The sequence below is a fragment of the Scophthalmus maximus genome, chromosome 6 (assembly GCF_022379125.1).
Source record: "Scophthalmus maximus strain ysfricsl-2021 chromosome 6, ASM2237912v1, whole genome shotgun sequence".
Classification (NCBI taxonomy): domain Eukaryota; kingdom Metazoa; phylum Chordata; class Actinopteri; order Pleuronectiformes; family Scophthalmidae; genus Scophthalmus; species Scophthalmus maximus.
The window spans coordinates 10,257,308-10,276,721 of NC_061520.1; the positions used below are offsets into that span (position 1 = coordinate 10,257,308).

Below are 19,414 nucleotides of genomic sequence, written 5' to 3' on the forward strand. Positions count from 1 at the left end.
CACGCACACACACACGCACACTTTCTCTCTCAAACAATGTCACAGTGGATCTGGATCTTAACTGAATCCCCCAACAAGTAGAAAGGAAACAATAAGTAGTTGAGAAAAGGAGGATGTTTTGCTCCACTGGGATGTTTTGCCAACTAATCTGGAGCCATTTTTATACCTGGTGCGACTGTGCCATCTGAGTTATTTTGAGTTTCGTCCTGTTGCATAATTCACCACATTCTTTGTTGCCTTTTCTTTCCAAATTGAGGACTCGGTGTTGATTAGAGGGGGTTTATTTTGAGGTCCAGTGTTGGTGACAAAGGGTTGCTTGGCAGGCCAGTGCACCTTTTACTCTATTGATTATTTATAAACCGTTGCCACTCTTGTCTTTTCCTATGCTTAGTTCCTTAAGTTGAAATCAGGGTCAGAATTCAAGCATGACTTCCTCCCTCTTAAAAAAAAAAGAAGAAAGAGTCGTGGGAAAAGTCGAGTTTTCTCGCACTGATGTATAAAGAAGACCCACCGATCAGCTTGTTCCTTCCTTGAAGAAGGATTCGTCCTTCAAATGCTCCATGAATAGCTGTTTTTTTTTAAAAATAGAACAAAAATGGCAACATCTTAAATGATAAAGCCGATTCCTCTCAACACTATGTATTATTATCATGATGAACATGGGCTCTGCTGTTTATTTAGATGGATCAATAAAACAAACATCAAACTGCTGCAAATTGATAAACTGCCTCAAAGCTGAGATTTTACATTTCTGACCCATTTTTGTTTCTTCTAGTCTTCACTATGAATGAATCGAGGTATTGTGAGATGGACAAATGCATTGTTGGTTTTTCATGGGAATTGCTGACGTTAAAACATGTAGGATATCTCCTGATGTGCCTTTAAATAAATGAATCTTTGTCTATATTTTACAGCCTTATTTTTTAAGAAAATTCACTATTTCTCTGGTTGTACATTTAAACAGCTTCAGTAACTTATTATGTTTATTCTGTTGATAAGAAAAGACACTTTTAAAAACATCCTAGAAAAACAACATATAACTATTGTTGCATCACCCCCCCCCCCTCCCAAAAAATGTTTTCCCTACCACTTTGATTATAAAGCCTTGTGTGTGGTTTGCTCTCATGTGGACTGTAATAACCTCTGATGACTGGACTTTGACCAGCTCAGCTGACTTCTTTCCTCCACTGCCCGACCGTCGGAGTTAGATATTGGAGGGACTGGAGGGCGTTCATTCATTTTTTATCAACAAATGTGAATATCCGCGGAGCAGTGAGGTAAAAATGTGTTTTTCCGAGACCCTCTGAATGTTGATTAAGCTCGTTTCCCACACATCATCCAGTCGTGTTTTCCTCTCCAAGTAGCAGAGTTTATTATAAGATAACATTGATGATATGCTATATTTTCCATAACGTTGTCGGAAAGTCAGCAAAGACCGAAAACCGACAATGAGTTGATTCTTCTCACAAGTTCTGTCTTGAGACTTCACATTACACTGCAGTTTGTTTTGAATCAACCTCGTATACATTAATAGTCCTTTTGCCATAAATACTTGCTCGAGCAGCAAATCCACAGCTTCAAAATAGACCCCAACACAGGCGAAATCCTGTCAGAGTAGTGTTTACTGAAAACCACGGTGCCCAGATATTTGAGGACATTTTGTGAATGTATCTATATATACGAGGCCTGTTTTTCAATGAACACAGCAAAGGTCAGAAGGTATGAAAGGTGAGGGGGGGGAGAAAGATATATATGTTCGTGGAGGTGTGTTAGAAATAAAAATGTTAAGCTGTAAACCAAATCACAGTCTTACCAGGGAATATAAAAAAAATGTGGAACGCCAGAATCGTGAATCCTTGGCCTCAGACAGTCCTGCCGTCTGTGTCCTTTGGTTGGGCAATCGCACAGTGAGCCACCCAAACAGCAGCAGGGGGAGACGGTGTTTTGAGCAGGGAAGTTTCTCTGAAGTTCGCCTCGTACTCTCCGTGACACAATCTGCCTCCCTGTTTACTGGATAACAGACAAACTGCCAGAAGGAGTCAGAAGACCGCGGTGTACTCGTCATGGTGATTGTATGGGAGTGTGTGTGTGTGTGTGTGTGCGTGCATTGGTTGATGTTTTTTTTTTGTGACATTTCTGAACTGACGTATTTAATCATCGACACCATGTACAGTGCAGCGCGTTGGCTTGTCTATGCGTTTTCTTCATTGTCATCTTTCTTTCTCACATCCTGTTTCTCTCTATTTCTTATCTCATCCTCCCTTTCCCCCCCTCCCCGGCTGATCAACTTTTCCTCTTCCTCCCCTCCTCTCTCTGGTTCTTCTCGGGCTGTTTTCTTTTTTAACAAGGCCACGCAGAGTCAACAGGGGATATTGCATCAGCTAACTGCTCACCGCTCTCTGCGTCCCTCTCCCTCCGCAGTAGACATGGTGGACACCCAGCAGCTCCTGGCCTGGCCTGTCGGCTTCAGCCTGAGCGCGGTGGACCTCTCGGAGCTGGACGACAGCTCGCACTCGCTCGACATGAAGCATTTGTCCACGTTGGACTACGCCTCCATCTCCTCCACCTCCATCCCTTCCCCTCTGTCTCCCACGCACGTGTCCTCCATCTCTTCCGTTGGCGTGGCCTACGACCCCAGTCCGCCGCAGAGCGAAGAGCACCTGACGAACATGGACTACACAAACATGCACAGCTACCGGGCAGAGCCGATCATGCACAGTAAGTGCGGACTGTGTGACGGGTCGATCCAGATCCTTTTGTCTCTAGCAGAGGGATCATTTGCAGGAGGTGCAGCCTCAAACTATTGTATACTATTCTTTCAAACAGCTCAATCAAAATGTTAATATGAAAATATTTAGCTGTACCAAAACAGGAGAAGAGTTCATCGAGATATTGATTTGAACATGTGCTGAAATCTTCCGAAAAGACAGTTATAGACACATTTGCAGAAACCAGGCACATTAAATTCAAAACTGAGCCTTGAACCTATAAACTCTATGTAAGATGTGAGGCAAAAAAGCTCCAATTTTGCCTGATCCGTTTGCCTGATTACTTTTTTGGACTAAGATTCAATCAAGCTGGAGCCAGAGTCGCCGCCTCAGTACTCGGACAGTCCCGCGTTCTCCAAGCTCCAGGACGACGCGTCGGCGACATCGCTGAACATCGAGTGCCGTGTGTGTGGGGACAAAGCCTCCGGGTTTCACTATGGCGTCCATGCCTGCGAGGGCTGTAAGGTAGGACTGAAAGATATCACAAGCTGGGGATTCAAAAAAAAAAAAAATCAAGATTACATTTGACTAGTACGGCAACTAACAATAATTTTAACTGGAAGTAAAATCCGCTGATAACCTTCTTTCATTTTTCAAGGTGACTTCTCCTTCTCCAACCAACAGTTCAAACCCCATAAGATATTTCTTCTCACATCAGTAGAGACATAATAAAGCAGGTGGTTAGGGATAACTACAGACAATTTTCTGTCAGCTAATCGTTTCAGCTCTGCCTCTGCGTATCACACTGAGCTGGTTGATCTCAGCTTTCAGACTTCAGTTGTTTCAAATTTGTTTTAACCAACTGCTCTGACCTTTTTTTTTTGGCCTGGTTTCCAATAATTGTAGATACACTTGTTAAGAATCAGTTGCGGCTCTCAAAAAAAATAATGCTCCAGATAATTGAAGTCACTCCACCCTAGAGTCGTGTCAGGAAATCGTAATGTCACCGTGTGTCACTCTGAGGTGAAACACGTTGGTGGAGTAAAAACTCTATATTGCATAGGGAGAATTGGGTTTGTTTGTTTTGGGGGTTTTTTCACATCTTTTTGATGTCTGTCACTCTAACCACATACATTTTCCACCCTGCAAGGGTACTACAGCCATACAGCCAGCACCGTGAATTCTGTCTGTCTATCTGTGTGTCTTTGTAGAATAGCCTATAAATAACTAATCGGGGTGCGGCGGGTGTTTCACACATATTTCCGTTTTCTCTGAAATATTCAGACATGAAAGGAATAGTGGCTATAAATTGTGGCGTTTGTCCTCCCGAGACACGTGAGGCTGATTTTCATGAAACGGCAGCAGAACGCCGTATGAATTTTTCATTTTTGGTTCCGAGAACGAAATAGCGAGAGACGCTGCTTCACATGCTCTGCTTCTGTCACCTTCGGCGCGTTTCCTCCCTTTCCTTTAAAGTGCTCGGCTTTTCTATGAGACGACCGCTTCTGCAGTGTGTGTGTTGACTCAGTTGTACAACGAATCTTCAGACTTCAGCATTGTGATCGTGTTGAACTGGACTGCATTATGTTGGAAGGTGTTTTTGAATGTTTTGTAAACCTTATTCATATATGAGAGCGAATCAAAACGAGAGTGGCGGTCAGTGGAGCGCATGCCTCGGCCGAGGCTGAACAATCCTACACAATTCTCTAGTTGTTATAGTAGAAATACAAATCAAAAAGGAAGCGATCTAAAAACTAAATGTTTTATTTGTCATAAACAATGGATGTGATATTTTCTAAACCTAACACTATTATAAAGCAAAACGAATGTAACAACTAGAAAGGCTACAGTTTAACACCAATAAAAAAACTGTTGTGGAACAGAAGATTTTAATGAAGCTAAAAATATGCATCAGCACCTAATAGTACACACTCATAGATACCAGCCAACTAGATATGCCCGATTTTTCGAAGAATTATCGCAAATGTTGAATAATGCACTTTGTTCCGATGTTAAAGAAAACCTGAACGTGCCTTTGAATCCACATGAGCACCAAAATCCCCCGGCACAGGCCTCCCCGTCCCTCCACAAAATTCTTTTTTGTAGTATTTGCGTAATCCTGCCAAAATTACCCCGACAAACGGAGTCGGATGAAAATACGGCCTTCTTGGCCGAAGTAGAAAATCACTTATAACGTAATGCGATACTGGAATCAGCACCCCTCCGACACCGACGACGTCAGGGGGCTGTTGTTTTAGATCCACCACAGTGTACAAAGGTTTGTGTTTTCCTGTCGACTGGGTTTACGCCGCGCTGCACCTTCAGAGGCTGCGCGAAGGTGAGGTACAGTAGTCATTGTTCTGCTCCGGTCTCGGGGGAGACTCGACCAGAAGAGGGGGTCAGCCAAGCAGGCAAACACTTAATTGTTTCTAAACAGAAAACATTGTGAGCTGGAGTGTTGACCCCCTTTCACTTCCTCCTCCTTAAAATAACCTACTATTAAAAAAATTGACATCTGCGGATTGTAGGAATTCCGATGCCAAACACACTGGCCTCCAGCCACCTGTGAATTAAGCAACGCTTAAATAACGTCCTCCCACGGGGACTCGCGACCCTTGAGGCTTTTTTCTTTTTCTATTCTGTTCAGTCCTTTTTTTTTCTCCATTACTTTTCTTAGTCAGCTTAGTCAAACACAGCCATGGACAAACATGTGACTGTGTGTATAGTGTGTTTAGGAGTTTGACCATGGCTTGCGTAGTTAATAGCTGAGATAAGTTTGAGTCTTATGGCTCCTTTGGTCCTAAGGTTGAAAACATCAAAGCACCAATCCACCCTAAAATACAATCTACTTTAAATCCGCCTGTTGATTTTTTTTACAGGTTAGAAAAGAATCAGGAGCTTAATCTGCATCTCCTGGTCAATAGAGACTAGCAAAACAAGAAAGATAAATGTTAAAGTACAAAGGTTCAAAGCTGAGCTGATTTAAAATTGCAATTTCATATTTTCCCTTTATTTCAATGTACATTTTTCCTATATTGTGTGTCATATTCTAGATAAGAGTGTCATGAGGCACAAGGCTACTCGGAAAATCATTTTATTTTTTATTTTTTCACTTTACGTCTGATCATACCTATCCTGTCTTGTTTTCTGTCAACCCTTTTGCAGAAAATCTTTTCATTGGAATAATTAAATGCATATTTTTCTTTTTTCACAGTAATCGTGTTGTTGTTTCTTTCTCATAGGGTTTCTTCAGACGCACAATCAGGTTAAAGTTGGTGTACGATCACTGCGATCTGCACTGTCGCATCCACAAGAAGTCGCGCAACAAGTGCCAATACTGTCGCTTCCAGAAGTGCCTCAATGTCGGCATGTCACACAACGGTAAGATGGTGATACTGAAATCCAATCACTGCCTTTATGATCTGTTTGATCCAGTTTTCACTCTGCACACTGCCGACATCGAGCTGTTTACATACCTGTTATTGCTCTTCAGATTCACAAGTTGCGTCTCAAGACTTTGTTAGCTCTGAAAAGGTTGGCTGCAATTCACATAGTCCGACAACAATAGAAAATGAATAGATAAACTGATCTCAGGTGTGATTGCCTACTGCCCGACATAGTGGCAACATTAAATTCACACTGCCTGCTGTGCTTTATGCCGCACGTTCAACATCGCTGGCACTGCCGTCTCCTGGGTCAGGTCATAGCTCTCCAACAGACCACAGTTCACCAACGTCAACAACTGCACCTCCTCCCCCGCTCCACAAGGCGTCCCCCAGGGCTCTGTACTCGGCCCGCTCCTGTTCATCCTCTACATGCTCCCCCTTGGTAACCTCATACGGCGCCATGGTCCCCGCTTCCACTCCTGTGCCGATGACATCCAGCTCTACAGCTCCACTAAATCCATCGCCGCCGCCACTCACTCCACTCTCACCACATGCCTCACCGAAATTAGGTCATGGATGGTCAAGTCAAGTTGCTCAAACTCAACTGTGACAAATCAGAGAGGATCATCATTGCCGCATCATGTCTCTCACCAGAACCATTCATACCATTTCATACTAGTGATAACTTCACTCTGTTTCCCTGCCAACACATCCTCCACAACCTTGGTGTAATTTTTGACAGTAACCTTTCCTTCGAACTTCACGCCAACCAAATCGCCAGAACTGCCATCAACCATTCAGAGATTGCTTGAGTGCGTGACTCTGCCGGATGAAATATAGTCGCGTGCGAAGACAAGAAGCTGACAGGACAGGGTTGTAAGTTATACAACTCTTTATCAAATGCTTTATTGCCATTGCCATCTATCACTGCCGCCAAGCACCCCCCCACCTAGCTGCTGTATTATTCAACCATTATATGAACAAGCTAAATTTTTCTCGGTCAAATCAGTTGGCTGGACCTTGGATCGCCTTGTGAATTGGATTTACAGAGGCAAATCCCTCTCACACAGAGTGCATTTAACTGACATTTGAGAAACATGAACTATCAAAAATTTTGCGTCAATACGGAGAGGCTTAGTATCGCATGACAGTGTATTTTCATGAAGGCATAACATGCAGAGCATTGCTTTACATTTTAAGTTCTCCTCTTTTAGGGCTCAATATAGTAGATGAAATTCACAAACAAAATTTGGACCTTCAAATAAAATGGGGGAGTGTGAATATAATACACTCCACCACACGAGAGAATATGTGTCTCGTTTACACATTGAGGTCGCAGCATCAGCAGCAGTTAGGGTTTCACTGACTGGCTAAAGGACGCACGCCTGAGGAGCCGGGGATCGAACTAGGAACCGTTTTGTTCACTGTCCACTTTACCTCCTGAGCCACAGACAGCTGGGGGGTACAGACAATATGGTCCGTCTATTTTGCAGTGTTCAGTTCAAGCTAAGCTAATGCCGTCGAACGGCAACTGAACCAGCAGAAATTTGACTAATTCAAGGTGTGAGCCGAACCTGTGATAATAATAATAAATTTCATTGAAAGAGCACTTTTCATTGCTAAAAGCAATCTCAAAGTGCTAAAATCACAGTAATGTACTGTACAGTGCAACTGAAGTTGGTCATCCGGAGACTTTAAGACTCCGTAAAATCCACGGAAGCACTTAGTTATTCAGCTAAGGTGAGCATTACAGAAGAATTTTGTATTTTCTAGGGATTTCAATTTTTTTCACACAGGGTTGAGTTGAACTTATATAGTCCTCTGAAAGGGACCCGGGTTCAATTCTGACACGCTGCCTTTTGCTGCATGTCGTCCCCCATTCTCTCTCCACCTTCTCACGCTAGACTCCAATCTCTCCTTTCAATAGAGGCTGGAAAATAACCCCAAAAATGACTTTATAATAAAAGTATATATAACTCCTCTCCTGCCACTTTATCTCAGTGTTTCTCTCCGTGCCTCCACCACTGCTTGTTTCTCTCCCCTGTTATTCCGCGACAGGCGGCGCTTTGAAAATCTCCTCCGTGTGGTTTTTTTTTGACCTCATCAATGACTGACATCTCAGAGTACATACACCTCCACAGATTTGTCCAACCTGTTGTGTCACCACTGCTGGCGTGTAGCCAAGTTGGTGATGTAGGCCACCTGAGTGTGTATTAATTTGCTGAAGGTGTGCTTTCATCACACAGTCATCATTATACAATCACACTCGGGCACGCACACACACACACACACACACACACACACACACACACACACACACACACACACACACACCCCGCGCAGTAAATGCGGATCACAGGCTTGAATGGAGGAATTAATGACTTCCACTAACAGAAAGTGTTTTCACAAGCATCAAATTTCAGAGAACATTTTCACAAAAATCACCATGTGTACTGCAACTTTGATTATTTATTATCAATATTTATAGTGCAAGTAAATAACTTAATGAAACACTTCTCTTCAATGTTAAAACAAACACATGTGAATTAATTATGCTTATCAAAAATATGGGATAAACCATAGTCCCTAAAATAGATGGCTCCCAAGTCTGGGGAATCTTGTAGAGAGAAAAAAGTTTGAAATCCGACCAGGCTCCTTTTGTATTTGTGAATACACAGTGTAATATTATCTGCGGCAACAAGTGGAAAGGGGAGGGGAGAAGAGAGACTTTAAAATGTTCGAGATTGTTTTACAGGTTTTGAGGTTTTGTGGTGAGCTGTGATAACATCATTATTGAAGGGAATTACTTTGTGTAATCGCTTCATCAGACACACCTGATAAAATCCTTGTAAAAGGGATGATGATATGTATGAGCTGTGAGTCATTCATAAGAGAAATGAGCTCTGATGTATTAGCCGGGGAGTGCAGAAATCTTCCATCACGCAACGCTGGGAATCTTTCCACTGTGCCGGATCTCCTGAATCCGAACGTCGAGCGTCTGTTTCATATACTGACGTCTGGGCAGTTGAAGGGGCTGTTACCATATGCTGGTATTGGGAAAAAGTTGAAAAAAGTTCCAAAAGTATTTTTAAAATTAATAGTTAACCCATCTGAACTGAATTGTTCCACAAATTAAAGCCATCCTTTTTTTTTAGCCTGACAGATATGGATTTTGGGGGGCTGATGCCAAGGATAAGGTGTTTGTTTACTGTAGACAATAAGTCATTTCTTTGGATATTAGATTCCTCATTCACTGTCCAATAATATCAAAGATATGATAAAGATATTGAACAACCGTGGTTGCAATGGCATGTAGCAACGTCCAGATTTGTACTTGAATGTAACATGTACACTGATGTTAGTGTTCACTGCAGTTTGAACGGCTTCAGAGGTTAAAAGGTTTTAGTGTTTTTTTTTAATATGATGTTGTTTGTGTCGGCAGCTACTGTACATACAGTACATCTGATTCGTCACTGTTCCTAGTCCCAGTTTCATTAATAAGAAAATATGGATTGTGGAGCCTGAATTGTCCGAAAGAAAACGGACTGTTTGTCTGCTGAACTCAAACATGCTGAGAAGAGTTGTGCAATCTCGCGATCTGTCTGTGCGCTCCTATATTTCTGCCTCTGTCTGTGTTTGTGTGCTAATGCTTGTTACCCCCCCCCCCCCAGCTATTCGTTTTGGCCGAATGCCCCAGGCAGAGAAGGAGAAACTGCTGGCTGAGTTCTCGTCTGACATGGAGCACATGCACCCGGAGGCAGCCGATCTGAGGGCTCTGGCCCGGCATCTGTACGAGGCCTATCTGAAATACTTCCCCCTCACCAAGGCCAAGGCTAGGGCCATCCTCTCCGGGAAGACCGGAGACAACGCGGTAAGAAGCGCTTGCCCTACCGCCCTCTGCTTATTACTTGATTTATTTGTATCTACTGTATTATTGAAGGAATTACTTTTTGTGTGGTGAAGGAAACGTCAAACATTAAGTTGATACTGACATTGACCTGGTTAAGAGACTTGATGTAACATCAACAGTTTTACAACACATCCTCACCCTGCTCTAATCTGAGCTGCTGGATTGATGTGACATATTTTTTCACCTATATTTTTCATGGTGTTTGTTCTTTTAATTTTTTTTTTTATTCCAAGTCTGGTTCCTGTGGCGAGCAACACGACCACCAAACACAAACCGTATGAACAGCACATATTGTACATGTGTGCTTGAATACAGCCTGCTCCTGAACAAGCTGAGAAAAAAATCAATACTATCACGTTCTACAAAAAAAATCATATATCGCGCATTAAAAATGCCTGTGACTTGGAAAAACCAAAGCTTTATATCACAGATGGAATTATACAAATATCAAATGTTTTCCCATTTGCAGCTTTTGGTTTGAAATGAAACAAGCAGCTGATTAGTGAAACACGATGGTTAACAAGAAGTTTCCAGTGAAGGCGTTTAGAAGATTTCATTTCGAGTGGACGTGGCTACTCAGCAGTTGGGTTTAAACAATAATAATGTCATCAACATTACCACTCAAAATTCAAACATATATATATATATATATGAAGGCATTTTTTAGGTTATACAACTGGACTGTAGGAAAACATGTTGGATGAAAGCATGTAAATGTGAGGTGTCGTCTATCTCCGTCTTCTTCAAGGCTTTGAGATGTTGAATCTCAGTATTCTGAAGAGAATCAGGAAATCCACATATTATTATTATTGTTGTTATTATTGTCATTGTTATTATTATTATTGGCTGAACATTTAAAGGCCAACGTTCCAAGCAGTGTCTGGAGTTTTTTTTGTTTATTTTTCTTCTTCCTTCTCTGTTGCTTCTCTCTCTGATAAGGCTCAAGGTTCAAGGCTGCTCCGAATCTCTTTTGTCTCCTTGTTATGACTGTTCATCCGAGTGATCGCAGCCAAATGGCACTGGATCGTCTGTCTGCTTGAGGGAGGCCTTGTCCAATTCTGAACCAAAGAATATTTACATATTTTTAAACACGATATGACATTGACATGACACACATCAAGAGGTGGCGGAAGAAGACGGCTCGTGTCACCCTTGCTGATTGCAGTTATTTGCGTTGGTTTGTTGAAAAGGGGGACGACTGTGTTGTTTCTGTGCCACAGACATTTATGAACCCGACCTGACAGGATCTTTAGTTTACTCTTTATACAAACAGGACAAAATCCACTCATAAAACGCCGACATGTCTCGTCGTGTCCTTTGCTCTGATGGCCAAGCAATGGAAAGTTATGCTTTGATTTTTTGTTTTTTGTTTCACTAAATCCATTTTTGTAAATGACAAAACCTGATATATTTACATTTAGTTGCAACATGATGTGCGTTGTACACAGAAAGAGAATACAATAACATTTTGATTAAATTTAATCTTTGGAAGCTGAAGTGGCACATTTGGCCAAAAGCAGCAAGTGGCTCATGTATTGTAATACAGCAAAAATATTTGTCACTATGTAAGGCTTTACATTTACAAGAGACCAAATGTGCTTTTTCTTCTTTTAAAAGTTACATAGTCTCATACTAAGTTATTTGATTTTAGAATTCACTGAACTTTGGTACAAACACTGAACAAAGATTCCTGCGCAGGCAACAATTAAAACATAAACCAACTAAGCATCTTATTCAGACACAGGTTGTTGGTTTTTTTTTTATGCAAATCACAGGAAAATTATTGTTAATTTTGATAGCTTGCTGTAATTCCCTGTGGGACGTCTCATTATTCACGTTACCACCATGAAAAGGGAAGATTTAAGTGTGTGAATGGTTCTATTCATCCTTCAGCCTACTACATGTCTTTGCCAGTGTCAAACAGAGAAACTTTGACTTTAACTCAGTTAAGCTTCATTTACCTGTGGACTGTGTTTTTGTCTGCCTCAGCCCGCAGCCAGGATTTATTTACTTTGTCCTTGGAGCTTTTGCAGGTGGTGAATGAGCCGTGACCTAAGTGCATAGACTGTGTGTGTGATCACACGTGTAGCTCACCTGTCCTCAGGAGCTCTGAGGAACACGCGAGCTGACGTTGCTTCTTTGCTCTTCCTTCCCAAACTCCTCTACCTTTTCTTTTCCTTCTTACGCCCAAAAATCTTTCCTCATGCATTTTCTTTTTCCTCTCTCCCTGCAGACGTTTGTCATCCATGACATGAAGTCTCTAATGGAAGGAGAGCAGTTCCTCAACTGCAGGCAGATTCCCATCCAGGAGCACCAGCAGCAGCCCTCTGTCCTCACAGCGGGACACGGAGGTAGTAGCACCAAAGTACTGTGTGAAATATTACTCTTTTGTCAAGATGTCGAAAATCAAATTACAATGTCCCCTTTCTTTTTGCATCATTTTCTTTTCTGCCAGTTTATCAATCAATATAACCTGATTATAAAACAAAATATTTGCAGTACGACAGTACGATGCTCTTTTTTTTTGGCTTACAAGATGATTTGATGTAGTCAAAAGGCCACAGTCATTGATTAAGAAACTGATTTTATTCCCGTCCAACAATGTCACGTCCCCTGACTAAATCTCTGGCTGCTGGTTTCCACCGAAGACATTTAAAAACACTGCCGGGATTGCTCTCGTTTCTCTTCTTACTCTGCAGCCGAACTGCCTCACCAGAGAGACAGAAATAATTTCCTGTCCACATCGCCCTTTTGTTTCAGGGCTCACAGAAATTTACATGGGGCCAGAGTGTGGCGTTTTGGGAATGACGAGCATCAGCGGGCAGGGGCCGACGAACGCTGTGGAGCTACGCTTCTTCCACAGCTGCCAGTCGCGCTCGGCCGAGGCCGTGAGAGAAGTGACGGAGTTCGCCAAGAGCATCCCCGGATTCACTGATCTGGATCTCAATGATCAGGTGAGAAACAGGCATGCGTCCGCTGCTCCTCCATTCATTTCCTTTTTTTTCTTTTACAGAAGATAGTTCTCATATATTGAAAGTGTTCATATGTTCCTTGACTATGAAACCATTCAAATCCCTGAGGATCTAATGTAATCCGCCCGCTACCCTTTTCCCCCAGGTAACCCTGCTGAAGTACGGTGTGATAGAGGTGTTGATCATCATGATGGCACCTCTGATGAACAAAGACGGGACCCTGATCTCCTACGGACAGATCTTCATGACGCGGGAGTTCCTCAAAAGTCTCAGGAAACCTTTCTGTCAAATGATGGAACCAAAGTTTGAGTTCTCCGTGAAGTTCAACACGCTGGAGCTGGACGACAGCGACATGGCGCTGTTCCTGGCTGTCATCATCCTCAGCGGAGGTGAGCGCCGGACGCTTTTTGTTCAGTTTTTCTGTCTTTGTTGTGTTGCCTATACAATATGGTGGAGGCGTTAAGGATCAAATTAACCTGGGAAGAGTGTAAAAGGTATAATGAAAGGGTTTGAGGAATAGTTTTACTCTCAGCTTCAGTACAGATTGGAACAAACTAGATGAACGTTAGCTAACGTATTAGTGAGATCTGGAGTTTCTGATGAGTGATGTTACGTCAGTTCATGCACCTCGAAGCCTTCTGGTGCTTCACCTGTCAGGTGGAACGTGGGACTGAGAACTGAGGCACCTTTGGACAAAAGCTTCTGCCAGATAAATCAATCTAAACACAAGTCTTTTTTCAAGTGTTAAGTGCTCCAGCTTCACATTGGAATATTGAGAAATATTAGGACGGTACATGGCTAGTGCTCTAAATATAACCTATAATAGATTTAATGTAGGTAGTTACAACAAAATATTATCTGGTAGAAATATAGCATCTGAAGGTTTTGACCTTACTATGTAAATAGCCCTGAGATAATGTATGTTGTGATTTGTCACAAATCAATTAGCCACAACCCTGAACTATTAAGGTCACTGAAGTTTTTTTTTAAAGGGGATGGCTGCTGTTAATAATCTAAGTTATCAACCCACTGCATCACGGACACTATCTCTGGTCAGCCTTGACCTATTTATCAGTTTGCTCGGAGTCATGGGGTATTATATGGAGGAACTAAAGGTGAACAACAACTGCATTGTGTAGTGAGATCAAATTACGGCGTTTTGAGATTTTGAATTGAGGTTTCACAGGCAACCAAATGACCTTTTCGTCCACCTTTTATTTTATTCTATGATATTGCTGAACAGGTTCAAATTATTTGGTCTAACAACGCTGGTTTGCATGTGGCTACTTGACAAAATTCTGCCCTTGAACCTGTTCAGGGTTAATATCAGACATTTGAGTCAATCATTAACTTAAATTACGGATATTATAGCTTGGAATAAAGATATGCGAGGTTTTATAAATAGCAATAATTGAGGGTTGGTTCGATAATTTTCACCATTCATAGAATTGTTGACCCAATAGGAACGAAAGGTTTAGTTATTTGCACCACTCAAAATTCTGAGCATGTTGGCCAACTTCCTTTGTTGTCTGTCTCTCCAATTCCTCGTCTTTTATGGACCTGTACATCCTCACTCTGTTTCAATGTGTCACCTTGTCCAGACCGTCCAGGCCTTCTGAACGTGAAGCCCATCGAGCAGCTCCAGGAGACGGTGCTTCATGCGCTCGAGCTGCAGCTGAAGCTAAACCACCCGGACTCTCTGCAGCTGTTCGCCAAGCTGCTCCAGAAGATGACCGACCTGCGTCAGATCGTCACGGACCACGTCCACCTCCTCCAGCTGCTGAAGAAGACCGAGGTGGACATGTGCTTACACCCGCTGCTGCAGGAGATCATGAAGGACTTGTATTAGGATTTAACGGAAGAGAACAAACAGTGGGAAGAAAAGTTCAAAAATAGACAAACAAAAAAAGATTTTTATTTAAAAAAAATCGTGGGTTGATGGTGTGTCGAAAAAGGTCAGACAGGCTGACTGAAATTGAGAAAGAGATGGGGGGGAGGGCATCAAGGAAAGAAAGACAGAATGTGAATCTTGTCTAGACGGCAACATGTGTATAACTCGCGGCACACAGTCATTTAGCCACTGCTGAGCCTGGACATTTTGTCATGAGTAGGCTGCCAACTTAAATACGAAACTACCACCTATTGCACCAATCAGGATGAGCGTTTGTGACTAACTGAGAGAGTGGGGACTTTCTTATTGGCAAGCTCAGGCATAGAAATATGAACGCTCAAATGCAGCCTGCTTCAAGTGCCTTGACATGTATCACTGTGAATATTTCACACCTCGTGTCCTACAGCACAGTGTGTGTTGTCGTTCATGTGCAGCTTATCTACATGTTGCATTACAAGTGTCAGAGGCAGCGACAATGTATAAGTGCTTCAGTACCTCTGGGAACACGCAGAAATGCGTGAATGCTCACACACACACACACACACACACGTACTCAAACAAACAATGCACAGACAAGTCATTTTCAATATTTTGGCATCAGGGTGAAGGTGCCGTCTCTTTTTAATCAACTTAATCCAAAGACAGAAATCAGATGTAACATGTTTTAATCCCGGTCACCTGCAGAAACTGTGAGAAAGTATTGAGGGCAACAAAAGGGCACATTACCCTGATGATGTCCGCTCTTCGTTGAAATATGAGTCTATGTCATATTGTGCCTTTTGCGATTTTGATGTTTGACTTTGTTGTGAAATGAATGCCATTAATAAAATATTATATATTATACATATATAATGTGTAATGTATATTCACTTGTATTATTTTCATACAGATGTGTCAAAGTTGAAGTTGTTTTATTTCAAATTCTATAAAACTGGTTGAGTTATAATTTGTACTATGAAATTATATTGTATCTACGCAAAGTGTCTTCTATGTCTGATTAATCAGATGTTCTTTTTTTGGGGGGGCGGGGTTCAGACAAAGGGAATTGGTTTAAAACGGCTGAGGGAATAATGAGAATTTTGTTGTAAATAAAATATTTTCTAACTTTTTAATCTGAAATCTGTCTCGTGCTTGCACATGTACCGTACGGAGCCATTTCCAAGTAATGTCTTCCTTCAAAAGGATTCTAGTCACCCAAACTGTTGGAAAACGGATTTATGGTCATTACATCAGCTGTCCTCTTACCAAACACGCATTCACACACACACACACACACACACACTCCCTGTTGAAATGATTGCAACATCTGAACTCTGCTGAACCTGAAGTCCAAAGTCTGTGGATACAGATTTGATCAGCAAGCAGGGAGGGGGTCTATTTTTTAAGAGTTTAGAGTTTTTTGGACATTGTGCATCAATATACAGAGGGACCTGAAGAAAAAAAGAAAAGTTAGGATAGTTTGCAACAGCAAGGTCAGAGTCCAAGTAAAACTCATGACATCACACTTAAGCCCACTAAGACATCAGGTCCCCTCAACACACAGCGCTGTCCCGGTGTCTGACTCTTTGCCAAGTTACAACTCAGGCAGTCCAGTAACATGGAACCATATTATCCCGATAGATCACTTCGTTCTCACAGTGCGGGTTCACATGTGATTCCCGGAGTCTCTTCTGTGTTGAATGTTCTTCTTAAATAAAGCCTATCGTCTGGCTGAGCCCTGATCTTACTTTAGTTATTCTGCTATAGGCCTCGACTGCTGGGGAACTCTATGATTCTCTCTGTCTCTCCCTGACAGTGCTTAAGAACAACATTATAACTGTTCCTGGTGTCTCTCTCTCTTCTCTCTTCCCCTCTTTCCCCTTTCTCGACTTCTTCCTCTCTCTTTCTTTCTGTTCTCTCTCCCACTCTCCCCGGTTTTTCCTGTCAACTGTCACCAAGTGTTTGCTCATTGCAGGGACGTTTGTGTTTATAATATTGTAATGAAATTGAATTGAATTGAATTAAATTAAATGCACAACACAATAGTATGTTTTCTTCCTCAGGCAGCACATGCTTTTCCCCCCACACAAGTGATTTAGAATCAGTTAAATCCACCAGTGTGACCAAACACTACAATTTGCAGGATACGTTGACATTGGACCTGAGTCTTTTGGAGCAATTGGTCCTATAAATGACATTTACAATTTTTAGGTAATGTGAACATACTATACATGCATATCATACACCCTGAGGTATATTTTATGTATAGGATGCTTAATCTGTCAATGGTCTAACGTGTGCAGTGGTTTGATTAAAATAGATTTGGGTGTTCTGATAATGACTCATTTAAAACAAAAGGAACAGTGATGCATAAGTGTTGCAGATACTGTATGCAGGTTGTGCACTTTTGCTAAATTGTAGAGCTGTGTGCAGCGCTCTTTGCCTCTCTCTCAGTCACTCTCTTTCTCTCTCTCTCTGTCTCTCTCTTTCACACACACACACACACACACACACAGACACACAAACATTGTCACAATCAGACTGACCATCGTCAGTCTCAGTGCCCCGTCAAAACTCCCATGATGTTTGTACCGGCCTCGGCTGGCAGGCAGAATTCAACTTAAACTCGGTAGATACCACTTTCACTGTGAGCACTCATGCGACAAGCACACAACTGTCAGCAGCAGGCAGACCTCGGCCTAACACTGCCCCTGATCTGGACAAACCCTCCCAAGTAATATCACCACCAAGTTTGGTTCTGGTTTGTCATGTGAAGCCTCAGCAGATATAATTGTTTCTGGTCGTGAAACAGAATTGGGATTAGATTTTCTGTACCCTGCCATTGCATAATAAATACAATATTATTCTATGGTTTTATATCATCCACATCTCTGCCTTACTCTTTTCCACCACAGGCTACGATTTGCAAAAATGCTGTTCAGTCATGAAAAGGAGATAGGGATCATTCTTTGCATAATAAATATATAATATACTTCTGTGAGGGTTCCAAGACGGTGGTTTTTGAGTGTTGACTCTAAATTAGTGAAGCTGGTGTCCATTGTGTCTGGCCGCTGCGTGGGGAAATGGAGCTTAAAAATCAGTGAGCACGAACCAAGTCAATTGCACGGGAAAACCAAAACAACGAGCTGAAGGAAGCCAAGGTCTGTAGAACCGAGGTGAACTGAGGAGTTCGGTAAATAATATCGATTTTTTTCGTTGCCAAAAGCAACAGTTGTGTCCTTCCTTCTGTTCATTATACTTTTTAAAAACAGGACTTCTGCTTCTAACAGAGTATTTCTACAGTATATACATGTATATATTATAATTAAATAATCTGAATACTCTGTGAGCTGTACAAAGGAGAAAGCCAGCGTGCTGAGAGAAGAGCTGGAAGAACGTGAGAAAGAAGCCGAGTAAAGAAGAAGTTTGGCCCCAAAAATAAGCCTTTGGATTGGCAGCTGATGGTGGGGGGTTTCTGGCTCGGGGCCGGAGGGTCCTCTTGGATGGCTGATGATGATGGTAATTAAATGTGTTCTTTATGTTGAGTCAGCATATCCCCACTTTATTATGGCCAGTCTCTGCTGACCCAACCCTGCCAAGATTCCTGAGCCAATCTGCCAAATAATTTTCAGAAAGTATATTTCTGCTGTTGTCTGTCCACACAGAGCAAGTCCAAAGATAGCACTTGTGATTTACACAAGGAAGTCTTGTTTTTCTTCGGGTTCCTCAAGAAGCAGCAGCTTCATTTTTTATTCTCTTTTGTTTTAGTATCAGAGAGGAATTTTACTCCCTCCAGTGTGTGATACCTGATCTGTGTTTGTGTGTCCTTGTACGAGCCTTGACGTGGTACACCTGCCACTGTAAGACGAATATAGCTCACAAGAAAAAGTTGTGTTTAATCGGCTGTTTACAGAGAAAACACCTCAGGAATTTATATTAAGACACTTAATGTTCTTGTGAGATTTACTGAAAAACATTTTAGATGTCTAGTGGTAAACATTGTAAGTGCAACCGAGTTATAAAGAGATTAAGTTTCTACTCCCATTGTGATATGATTATTACAGTTTGATAATGTAATAGAACATGGATTATTATAACTCTGTGTATCAGTGTTACTTTAGTTTTTCATTATAAATCTTTATTTCAGTTTTTACTGTACTGTATTAATTATGATATGTTATATACAGTATGCTGTTTGTTCCTTTTAATGTTTAGCATCAACCTGCACAGGGACTAGAGGAGAAACTAATTTACACATTAACACTATAATTATTGTTCATTTATAAAATAAAGAGAAAATGATCTGACAGTATCAGTTCACTGGATGTGTGGATAATCTTATATGGTCGAACATGATATGACCAACATGCAGTTGCAACACTGTGGAAATGCCCGTCACAATGTGCTTCCGCCCACCAGCATTTTTCAGATATTATGTCTTTGTTATGAACTGACAGGGTGGATCAGGTGGAATTATTCCCAGTGATTCACACGTTCACTTGCATTTTTACATCATGAATTAAAACCTGAATGGAAAGTTGATGCAATGCCATGAATGACATGACCTG

The 19,414-nt window shown here is 41.7% G+C and overlaps 1 protein-coding gene across 1 annotated transcript in view; it reads left to right on the forward strand.

Annotated features, from left to right (window-relative positions):
• Positions 1-15,925, forward strand: part of pparg (peroxisome proliferator-activated receptor gamma) — a 30,527-nt gene extending 14,602 nt beyond the window's left edge. The window contains exons 2-9 of the mRNA XM_035631101.2: positions 2,422-2,718; positions 3,067-3,233; positions 5,951-6,089; positions 9,766-9,965; positions 12,238-12,355; positions 12,765-12,958; positions 13,122-13,365; positions 14,578-15,925. Of these exons, the coding sequence (XP_035486994.1) occupies positions 2,422-2,718; positions 3,067-3,233; positions 5,951-6,089; positions 9,766-9,965; positions 12,238-12,355; positions 12,765-12,958; positions 13,122-13,365; positions 14,578-14,825 (1,607 nt within the window). The 3' untranslated portion in view covers positions 14,826-15,925. The remainder of the gene's footprint in view (positions 1-2,421; positions 2,719-3,066; positions 3,234-5,950; positions 6,090-9,765; positions 9,966-12,237; positions 12,356-12,764; positions 12,959-13,121; positions 13,366-14,577) is intronic.
• The last annotated feature ends 3,489 nt before the right edge of the window (positions 15,926-19,414 follow it).